General features: G+C 40.8%; 1 protein-coding gene across 1 annotated transcript in view; it reads left to right on the forward strand.

The window, feature by feature from the left end:
* The first annotated feature begins 392 nt into the window (after positions 1-392).
* Positions 393-10875, forward strand: part of TMEM209 (transmembrane protein 209) — a 13804-nt gene continuing 3321 nt past the window's right edge. The window contains exons 1-9 of the mRNA XM_057387595.1: positions 393-611; positions 729-787; positions 1465-1596; positions 2109-2350; positions 2440-2644; positions 3814-3989; positions 4225-4296; positions 4737-4833; positions 6167-6310. Coding sequence (XP_057243578.1) covers positions 475-611; positions 729-787; positions 1465-1596; positions 2109-2350; positions 2440-2644; positions 3814-3989; positions 4225-4296; positions 4737-4833; positions 6167-6310 — 1264 coding nt within the window. The 5' untranslated portion in view covers positions 393-474. The remainder of the gene's footprint in view (positions 612-728; positions 788-1464; positions 1597-2108; positions 2351-2439; positions 2645-3813; positions 3990-4224; positions 4297-4736; positions 4834-6166; positions 6311-10875) is intronic.

Consider the following 10875-nt stretch of genomic DNA (forward strand, 5'->3'; position numbering starts at 1 on the left):
AGGAGACTTTTGGGAAGAGGGAGAGGTTAAATTTGGGGAGGGGGAGCAGAGGAGTTTGAGAAGGAGGATTGGAGAGGTTTGTGGTGAGGGAGAGGAGRGGTTTGGCTTGGGGAAAAGGTGAAGTTTGAGAAGTTTGGGCAAGGGGTTGAGGTCGGCGGAAGATGTGGGGTCTGCCTGCCTATGGCAGGGTTATTTCCTTAACATAAAGTTTTACTGGGCATAAAGGAAAAGATAAAATCTGTGGGTTTAATATGACAGAAAACACTCTATTACTTACTGAAATAAGCGGTAATTTTCAATAAAAACACTGTTTTTTCTTTCTTATTTCTGGAAGAGGTGGGAACTTTCCCTCTTTCTTTTGAAGGATAATATTCAAAAATTAGGGAGAAGATGGACACTGTTCCTCAGTCTGAGAATCTTYCTGCTGAGTAAAAATTCACAGATTTTTGCTTTTTCCTTCTGTTATCACAGACAATGACGCCGAATAAGAGTCCAGACACTTCCCTGATCGAYCTGGCTGTGAAGATGAGGAAACAGGCTGAGACCAGGAAGGTGGTGCTGGCCTGGGGACTCCTCAATATATCTGTAGCTGGCATCATTTACACTGAAATGTRAGTGAATTGTTCCTTTTAGTTCAAACCAGCAAAGATTCCAATGTGTAGAGCTTTAAATATTCCCCAAAAATGGCATTTTTTTGCTAAATTCTCCCTTTTTGTTTTGCTTTTCAGGACTGGGAAACTTCTAAGCACATACTACAACATCACCTGCTTTCCACTCTGGTATATTGGTGAGTCGTTGCAGTATTTATATCAAATTTTAGGATTCTTTTTTATTCATTTTTCTGGCTGGGAGGTCGTTTTGAGGCAGCTTGTTTTCAATGTTAGAGATTTAAATCAAAACTTTGTTTTGCTTTCTGTGATCTCCCTTGAAACCGCTGGAATTTCATCATTTTTAGTGGCAGAAAAGGAGTGTTATCAGCTTTTTCTCTACATTAAAGGGCATGAAAAATTTATTTAATGAATGAAATCTTTTTAATGTGTGGATTAAGGTTCTAATAAATTAAATTTATTAGATTTACCTAATCTAATAAATCTTTAGGTTTATTTTTCTGCTGTGTTGTGCTCTGGGTGTGGGTGGTATTTTACAACAATTCGAGTTTGTTTTAGAGAAGACTCTTTAACTGTCTCAAACAGGATGGAAAGGAGCATAAATCTTAAAATCGTGAGACTTTCTGTTTGGAAAATAACCATTCCATTTTAAAAACTAAATTTTGAAATGTGTAAATTAATTTAAATAGTGAGGAAAATTACCTCCAATGGTTCTTGCCTAAGAAAGTGAAGAAWTCTTAAAAATTTCACCAAATTTGTAGCACTAATAATGATCTTTTTTAATGGACATAGTGTCATTTTGTGAATATTGTTATTTATTTTTAAAGTATGACAGAAACTCGTTTTTTTCTTGCAGAGTTTGCCCTGGCAGCCCTGTTCAGCCTCAATGCCCTGTTTGATTTCTGGAGATACTTCACCTACACAGCAGCACCAGCAAGTTTGGTCACAAGTCCCAGCCAGCAGGTTGTGGGCTGGCTACGCAAGGCAGGTGGGGAATCAACCCCTCTTTTTAATWTTTTTGTGGKTTTTTTGTTGTTTCTCCAGTTCAGGATTGTTTATTTTAAATTATCTCCTGTGGCATGAGCTGTAAACTGAGCTGGGGTTTGGGTTTGTCCCATGTAGGACACAGGGTTGGGCTTGATGTTGTTCTACACGTTGAGTGGAATTTGTTGGGGTTTAGTTTGTGGCCATTTGAAGTGGAACTAATTGGATTTTAGATAATTAAGATGAAAATATGAGTAGARTGGGTGGGTGGAGGAGCTGCTGGAATATTCGAGGTTATGGAATGTCAGAATGTAGGATTTATTCTGAGCTGGGGTCACGGGTTTCAGTTTGAGGTCTGTAAGGACTGTGTTCTCAGTGTCCTTTTTAACATCCCCAATACTGCCCTAAAAACAAAAAAAAAAAAAAAAAAAAAAAAAAAAGCACGATGTGTGTGTTTGAAAGGGGAATTTGGAGCTGCTGCATCCCAATGTAACCCTGCTGGTCCTTCCATTGCAGCTGTACCTGTCACCCCTCCACGGGAGCCAGCAGCCAAGAGGGTGCTGTCCCTGACACCTTCCCCACCCATCCAGGGGCAGTGTGTGCTGAGCTACAGCCCCTCCCGTTCCCCCAGCGCCAGCCCCAAATTCTCTGCGAGCTGTCTGAGTGGATACAGCCCCCAACTGCAGGCCCTGGCAGGAGCCAGCCCCTCTCACAGCACCTCTGTCACTTATTCACCCAGCAGCAGCAGCTACAGTAAGGTAAGGAGGGGGACACATCCTAAATGCACAGCTTGAGCCTTGTAGAATAATAAAAATTAAAAAATTAAAATGGTTTGTTTGCACCCGAGGTTTCCAGCTTCAGCCACTCTCCCAATGGATCTCCACATTCCATGAGCGTGGCACCGGTGGACAGCGGTGGGATAAGGTCTCACTACCGATTCTCCCCCATTYTGTACAACAATTCCACCTACAAAGATGACTGCATAACAGATGTCAAATCCCTGGACACCTTCCTGAGGAACGAGGAGGAGAAACAGCACCGAGTTCAATTGGGTAAATTGGGGGATTTGGTGAGAAAAAGTGATTGTTTTATTCATAAATACCTTTTGTGGGTGAAAAAAGTACCAGTAAAAAGGTCATTTATGGGTAATCACCTGTGAGCTTGTCAAAGACAACTCCTCCTCCTCCCATTGTTCCCCCTTCAGGCAGTTTTCCTCCAATTATTCCTTCAAAAAGGACCTAAATGTGGGAATGCTGATGGCTTATCTCTGGAGCAGTTGTTGGCTGTGATAAGATGATCACCTTGATAAGAGGGGGATTTTGTGGAGATGGTGTCAGATAAAGGGGATGAACCCAGGCAGTTCTGGACAAGATAGGGACAATCAAGATAAAGATAAAGGTGATGATTTCTCTCCAGACAGTTTTTCCCTGGATAGAGACAATCAAGATAAAAATAAAGGAGATGATTTCCCTATGATTCCTCTCCAGACAGTTTTGCCCTGGATAGAGACAATCAAGATAAAAATAAAGGAGATGATTCCCCTCTGATTCCCCTCCAGACAGTTTTTCCCTGGATAGAGACAATCAAGATAAAAATAAAGGAGATGATTTCCCTATGATTCCTCTCCAGACAGATTTTCCCTGGATAGAGACAATCAAGATAAAAATAAAGGAGATGATTTCCCTATGATTCCCCTCCAGGAAGTTTTTCCCTGGATAGGGACAATCAAGATAAAAATAAAGGAGATGATTTCTCTCCAGACAGTTTTTTCCCTGGATAGAGACAATCAGGATAAAAATAAAGGAGATGATTTCCCTATGATTCCCCCTCCAGACAGTTTTTTCCCTGGATAGAGACAATCAAGATAAAAATAAAGGAGATGATTCCCCTCCAGACAGTTTTTGCCCTGGATAGGGACAATCAAGATAAAAATAAAGGAGATGATTTCCCTCTGATTCCCCTCCAGACAGTTTTCCCCTGGATAGAGACAATCAAGATAAAAATAAAGGAGATGATTTCCCTATGATTCCTCTCCAGACAGTTTTTCCCTGGATAGGGACAATCAAGATAAGGGAGGGACAATCGAGATAAGGATGAATCCAGTGTTTCTGCAGAGTGACTTTAGTGTATCCACTCACACTGACCCATTATCCCTCTGCTGTTTGTTCCAGAATTATTTGACAATAATTTAAATAACTTTAAAATGAATTAWTCTTTTCAGGAAGCTCAGATTCCAGCTCTCCTTCCAGCAGCCCAACTTTTTGGAATTACAGCCGGTCCATGGCAGACCACGCACAGATCCTGAGGAAATTCCAATATCAGTTGGCTTGCAGATCCCAGGCTCCTTCTGCACACAAGGATGAAGCTGATCTGAGCTCAAAACAGGCTGCAGAGGAGGTAAATTCCACAGAAAAATAGGTTAAAAGGGAGAAATGGGCATTAAAATGTATTTTTGTGCAAAGGTTGGGATTTGAGAAAAAGGTTGGGGAGAAAAATTCCTCCAGCATTTAACCAACTCCCCTCTTTTGCAAGCAGCAGGAATTGTTCCAGACCCTAAAAGCTCTGGGCTGTTCTGTGAGGTTCTCATGTGGATTTTTAAACTTTTCACGGTGGATTTAATAAACTTTTTCAGGTTTGGGCACGGGTGACAATGAACCGACAGCTCCTGGATCACATGGACTCCTGGACAGCCAAATTCAGGAATGTAAGTCCCTCTCTAAAGGAGAAAATACCTCCATGACTTCTGTGGCAGAGATGGGAAGGATTGCAGTGCAGATTTGTCCCATACAAATCCCACAAATTTCTTATTTCCCTGATTCCTGAAACAAATGGGAAAGAGAATGGATYCATCAAATTATGGTTTGAGGGCTGTGATTCCTAATTCCCATCTTTCTTGTCTAGGAAAGCTTTACCTGATACAGATTTGTTTTCTCAACTCCTTTACATTGAATTCTCTGCCTTATTAAAAAGTCATTTAAACTTTGCCTGACTTGATAAATTAAATTCTTTTCCTTCTTGATTTGCTTCAGCATTTCTATTAAACTGCTTTGTGCTTGTGGTGGGAATGGTTACAGGGTGAAGCTGAAGGGTTTATTTCAGATTTTTGTTGCTTCTGAGCTTGAATTTCCCCCTTTTCTTTGCCAGTGGATCAATGACACCATTCTGGTTCCTCTCGTGGAAGAGATGGAATCTGTGAGCACTCAATTGAGGAGGATGGGATGTCCTGAACTGCAGATTGGAGGTAGGATGAGGCAGCAGCCTGGCAATTCCCTTGGAATTGGTGTTAATTAATTAAGTCTGGGAAATATTTTTGTCCCATTTCTGCTCTGTTTTGGTGGSATCTTTGTTCCACCTCTTGCATTAATTCAGCTTTTGAGATTATTTCCATAATCTCAAAATATCAGTGTTAGCACCAAGACACTCAGGGCAAAATTCTTAAATCACTCCCCTTTTCTTTTTTTTTTTTTGTTTTGTTTTGTTTCCCTAAACTTAATTTTACAGCTCCAAGTATCATCAATTTTTATTTCTTATTAATCAGAAAACTTTTCAAAGACAAATGTGCTGTAAATTCTTAGTGTATCACAAAAAATCTCACTGTCTCTACTGCTATGTGCTCATCCAAATTCTTCCTTCAAATTATCCCATTCCTGAAAGAATKGAGTTTGAAAAGTTCAACAGAATTTTTTTTAAATTTTGATGATCTGGAGTTCTGCTTTTCCTATCAGGTTAGGGTTCTAAAGGAGCTGCTTTTCCTGTTTGTTCAAATTAACTGAGAAATAAATGTGATATCTGGCTTTTTATTTAATTCCCTTTTTTGGGAAAAAAAAAAAAAAAAAAAAAAAAAAAAAAAAGTTGCCAAGTCCATAAAAATGAGGTGGATTCTGCTTTTGTCCTGGCTTTGTTTCTCTCTTTAGTTCCTGTAGGTTCCTCATAGGAGATTTGTGCTACTTTGTGTAACTGCAGGATCTTTGGGGTGGTGTGGGGCGTGAAATGTTTCCTGAGCTCCACGTGGAGCTGGAGATTCTCCTGTTGGCTCAAATTAACTGAGGAGTAGATGTGATATCTGGCTTTTTATTTAATTCCCTTTTTTGGGCTTTTCTTGAGGAAACACTCTAAGAAACAAAAGTTGCCAAGTCCATAAAAATGAGGTGGATTTTGGTTTTGTCCTGGCTTTGTTTCTCTCTTTAGTTCCTGTAGGTTCCTCATAGGAGATTTGTGCTACTTTGTGTAACTGCAGGATCTTTGGGGTGGTGTGGGGTGTGAAATGTTTCCTGAGCTCTGTGGGGAGCTRCTTCTCCTGTTGGTTCAAATTAACTGAGRAGTAGATKTGATATCTGGCTTTTTATTTAATTCCCTTTTTKGGGCTGTYTCTTAKAGTGTTTCCTCATGAAAAAAGATTGCMAAGYCCATAAAAATGAGATGRATTCTGTTTTTGCCCTGACTTTTTTTTTCTCTCTTAAGTTCCTATAGGTTCCTCATAGCTTTGATGTGGAGATTTGTGCTACTTTGTGTAACTGCAGGATCTTTGGGGTGGTGTGGGGTGTGAAATGTTTCCTGAGCTCTGTGTTTTGCAGAAGCCAGCATCAGCAGCCTCAAACAGGCAGCCCTGGTGAAAGCTCCACTCATCCCCACCCTCAACGCTCTGGTGCCCTACCTGGATCTCACCCCCAACCAGGAGTATCTGGTGGAGAGGATCAGAGGTACGTGGTGCTGCTGCTGTTAAATTTTGGTTTTCAGAGAATTCCTGGATCCCTGGCAGTGCCAAGGCCAGGCTGGACAGGGCTGGGAGCACCCTGGCACAGTGGGAGGTGTCCCTGCCATGGCAGGGGTGGCACGGGGTGATCCTTCTGTTTCCTTCTGATGCCTCAGGATTTCATTTTCTCTATTTCCACATCTCTGTAACCCTGAAATTCTTTAATGTTTAACTCCAGACTCCTCAGACAGTGCTGAGCTCCTGCTCTCCTGTTTTTAACCATTTTTTTTGAACAGTTTTGTTGGCTCTGTCTCAGGATTTCAGCTTCTCTATTTCCACATCTCTGTAACCCTGGAATTCTTTAGTGGATAACTCCAGATTCCTCAGGATTTAATTTTCTCTATTTCCATGTCTCTGTACCCCCATGATTCTTTAGGGGATAACTCTACATTTCTCAGAATTTCAGGATTTCTCTATTTCCACATCTCTGTAACCCTGGAATTCTTTAGTGGATAACTCCAGACTCCTCAGAATTTCAGTATTTTTCTATTTCCATGTCTCTGTACCCCTGTGATTCTTCAGTGGCTAACTCCAGATTCCTCAGGATTTCAGTTTCTCTATTTCCACATCTCTGTACCCCTGTGATTCTTTAGTGTTTAACTCCAGACTCCTCAGGATTTCTATATTTCCATGTCTCTGTACCCCGTGATTCTTTAGTGGGTAACTCCAGAGTTCTCAGAATTTCAGGATTTCTCTATTTCCACATCTCTGTACCCCTGTGATTCTTTAGTGTTTAACTCCAGACTCCACAGTGCTAAACTCCTGCTCTCCTGTTTTTAACCATTTTTTGGAACTGTTTTGTTGGCTCTGACTGTCTCAGGATTTCAGTTTCTCTATTTCCACGTCTCTGTAAGCCTGGAATTCTTTAGTGGATAACTCCATATTCCTCAGGATTTCTCTATTTCCACATCTCTGTACCCCTGTGATTCTTTAATGTTTAACTCCAGACTCCTCAGACAGTGCTGAGCTCCTGCTCTCTCACTTTTAACCATTTTTTGGAACAGTTTTGTTGGCTCTGACTGTCTTAGGATTTCAGCTTCTCTATTTCCATGTCTCTGTGATTCTTTAGTGTTTAACTCCAGACTCCACAGACAGTTCCCAGCTCCTGCTCTCTCACTTTTAACCATTTTTTTGGAACAGTTTTGTTGGCTCTGACTGATGCCTCAGGATTTCAGAATTTCTCTATTTCCACATCTCCATAACCCTGGAATTCTTTAGTGTTTAACTCCAGACTCCTCAGAATTTCAGGATTTCTCTATTTCCACATCTCTGTTAACCCTGGAATTCTTTAGTGGATCACTCCAGACTCCTCAGGATTTCTCTGTTTCCATGTCTCTGTAACCGTGGAATTCTTTAGTGGATCACTCCAGACTTCTCAGGATTTCAGTTTCTCTATTTCCATGTCTCTGAATCTCCATGATTCTTTAGTGGATAACTCCAGATTCCTCAGGATTTCACTATTTTCACGTCTCTGTACCCCTGTGATTCTTCAGTGTTTAACTCCAGACTCCACAGAGAGTGCTGAGCTCTTGCTCTCTCACTTTTAACCATTTTTTTAGGTTTTGTCAGCTCTGGATTTCAGAATTTCTCTATTTCCACATCTCTGTAACCCTGGAATTCTTTAGTGGATAACTCCAGACTTCTCAGGATTTCAGGATTTCTCTATTTCCACGTCTCTGTACCCCTGTGATTCTTCAGTGTTTAACTCCAGACTCCTCAGACAGTGCTGAGCTCCTGCTCTCCTGTTCTTAACCATTTTTTGGAACAGTTTTATTGGCTCTGACTGATGCCTCAGAATTGCAGGATTTCTGTATTTCCACGTCTCTGTAACCCTGGAATTCTTTAGTGGATAACTCCAGACTCCTCAGGATTTAATTTTCTCTATTTCCACATCTCTGTACCCCTGTGATTCTTCAGTGGCTAACTCCAGATTCCTCAGGATTTCAGTTTCTCTATTTCCACATCTCTGTTAACCCTGGAATTCTTTAGTGTTTAACTCCAGACTCCTCAGGATTTCGATTTCTATATTTCCATGTCTCTGTACCCCGTGATTCTTTAGTGTTTAACTCCAGACTTCTCAGAAATTTCCACATCTTTGTACCCCTGTGATTCTCCAGTGTTTAACTCCAGACTCCACAGACAGTTCCCAGCTCCTGCTCTCTCACTTTTAATAATTTTTTGGAACAGTTTTGTTGGCTCTGACTGTCTCAGGATTTCAGCTTCTCTATTTCCATGTCTCTGTAACCCTGAAATTCTTCACTGTTTAACTCCAGACTCCTCAGACAGTGCTGAGCTTCTGCTCTCTCACTTTTAACCATTTTTTGGAACAGTTTTGTTGGCTCTGATTGATGCCCCAGAATTTCAGGATTACTCTATTTCCACATCTCCATAACCCTGGAATTCTTTAGTGGATAATTCCAGACTCCTCAGAATTTCAGGATTTCTCTATTTCCACGTCTCTGTACCCCTGTGATTCTTCAGTGTTTAACTCCAGACTCCACAGCCAGTGCTGAACTCCTGCTCTTCTGTTTTTAACCAATTTTTTGAACAGTTTTGTTGGCTCTGACTGATGCCTCAGGATTTCAGGATTTCTCGGATTCCTCAGGATTTCTCTATTTCCACATCTCTGTACCCCTGTGATTCTTCAGTGTTTAACTCCAGACTCCTCAGACAGTGCTGAGCTCCTGCTCTCCCATTTTTAACCATTTTTTTTAAAGTTTTGCCAACTCTGACTGATGCCTCAGGATTTCAGAATTTCTCTATTTCCACATCTCTGTAACCCTGAAATTCTTCAGTGTTTAACTCCAGACTTCTCAGGATTTGAATTTCTATATTTCCATGTCTCTGTAACCCTGAAATTCTTTAGTGTTTAACTCCAGACTCCTCAGTTAGTGCTGAGCTCCTGCTCTCTCACTTTCAACCAATTTTTTTTTTAAGTTTTGTCAGCTCTGACTGATGCCTCAGGATTTCAGAATTTCTCTATTTCCACATCTCTGTACCCCTGAAATTCTTCAGTGTTTAACTCCACACTCCACAGACAGTGCTGAGCTTCTGCTCTCTCACTTTTAACCATTTTTTGGAACAGTTTTGTTGGCTCTGGCTGATACCTCAGAATTGCAGGATTACTCTATTTCCACATCTCCATAACCCTGGAATTCTTTAGTGGATAACTCCAGACTCCTCAGAATTTCAGGATTTCTCTATTTCCATGTCTCTGTACCCCTGTGTTTCTTTAGTGGGTAACTCCAAATTCCTCAGAATTTCAGGATTTCTCTATTTCCACATCTCTGTAACCCTGGAATTCTTTAGTGTTTAACTCCAGACTTCTCAGGATTTCAGTTTTTCTATTTCCATGTCTCTGTAACCCTGAAATTCTTTAGTGTTTAACTCCAGACTGTACAGACAGTTCTCAGCTCCTGCTCTCTCACTTTTAACCATTTTTTAAGTTTTGTTGGCTCTGACTGATGCCTCAGGATTTCAGAATTTCTCTATTTCCACCTCTCTGTTAACCCTGGAATTCTTTAGTGGATAACTCCAGACTTCTCAGGATTTCAGTTTCTCTATTTCCATGTCTCTGTACCCCTGTGATTCTTTAGTGTTTAACTCCAGACTCCTCAGACAGTGCTGAGCTCCTGCTCTCTCACTTTTAACCATTTTTTTAAGTTTTGTCAGCTCTGACTGATGCCTCAGGATTTCAGAATTTCTCTATTTCCACATCTCTGTAACCCTGAAATTCTTTAATGTTTAACTTCAGACTCTACAGACAGTGCTGAGCTCCTGCTCTCCTGTTTTTAACCATTTTTTTGAACAGTTTTGTTGGCTCTGTCTCAGGATTTCAGCTTCTCTATCTCCACATATCTGTAACCCTGGAATTCTTTAGTGTTTAACTCCAGACTCCTCAGGATTTCATTTTCTCTATTCCCATGTCTCTTTAACCCTGTGATTCTTTAGTGGATAACTCCAGATTCCTCAGGATTTCTCTATTTCCACATCTCTGTACCCCTGTGATTCTTCAGTGTTTAACTCCAGCCTCCTCAGACAGTTCTCAGCTCCTGCTCTCTCATTTTTAACCATTTTTTTTTAAAGTTTTGCCAACTCTGACTGATGCCTCAGAATTCTTTTATTTCCATGTCTCTGTAACCCTGACATTCTTCAGGGTTTAACTCCAGACTCCTCAGACAGTGCTGAGCTCCTGCTCTCTCCCTTTTAACCATTTTTTAAGTTTTGTCAGCTCTGACTGATGCCTCAGGATTTCAGAATTTCTCTATTTCCACATCTCCATAACCCTGGAATTCTTTAGTGGATAATTCCAGACTCCTCAGGATTTCAGTTTCGCTATTTCCATGTCTCTGTAACCCTGAAATTCTTCAGTGTTTAACTCCAGACTATTTTTAACCATTTTTTTTAAGTTTTGCCAACTGTGACTGATGCCTCAGAATTTTTTTATTTCCACATCTCTGTACCCCTGTGATTCTCCAGTGTTTAACTCCAGACTCCACAGCCAGTGCTGAGCTCCTGCTCTCCCATTTT

Source organism: Malurus melanocephalus, unplaced genomic scaffold (assembly GCF_030028575.1).
Source record: "Malurus melanocephalus ecotype Western Australia unplaced genomic scaffold, MMel_1.1 scaffold_1269, whole genome shotgun sequence".
In the NCBI taxonomy this organism is placed as follows: Eukaryota; Metazoa; Chordata; class Aves; order Passeriformes; family Maluridae; genus Malurus; species Malurus melanocephalus.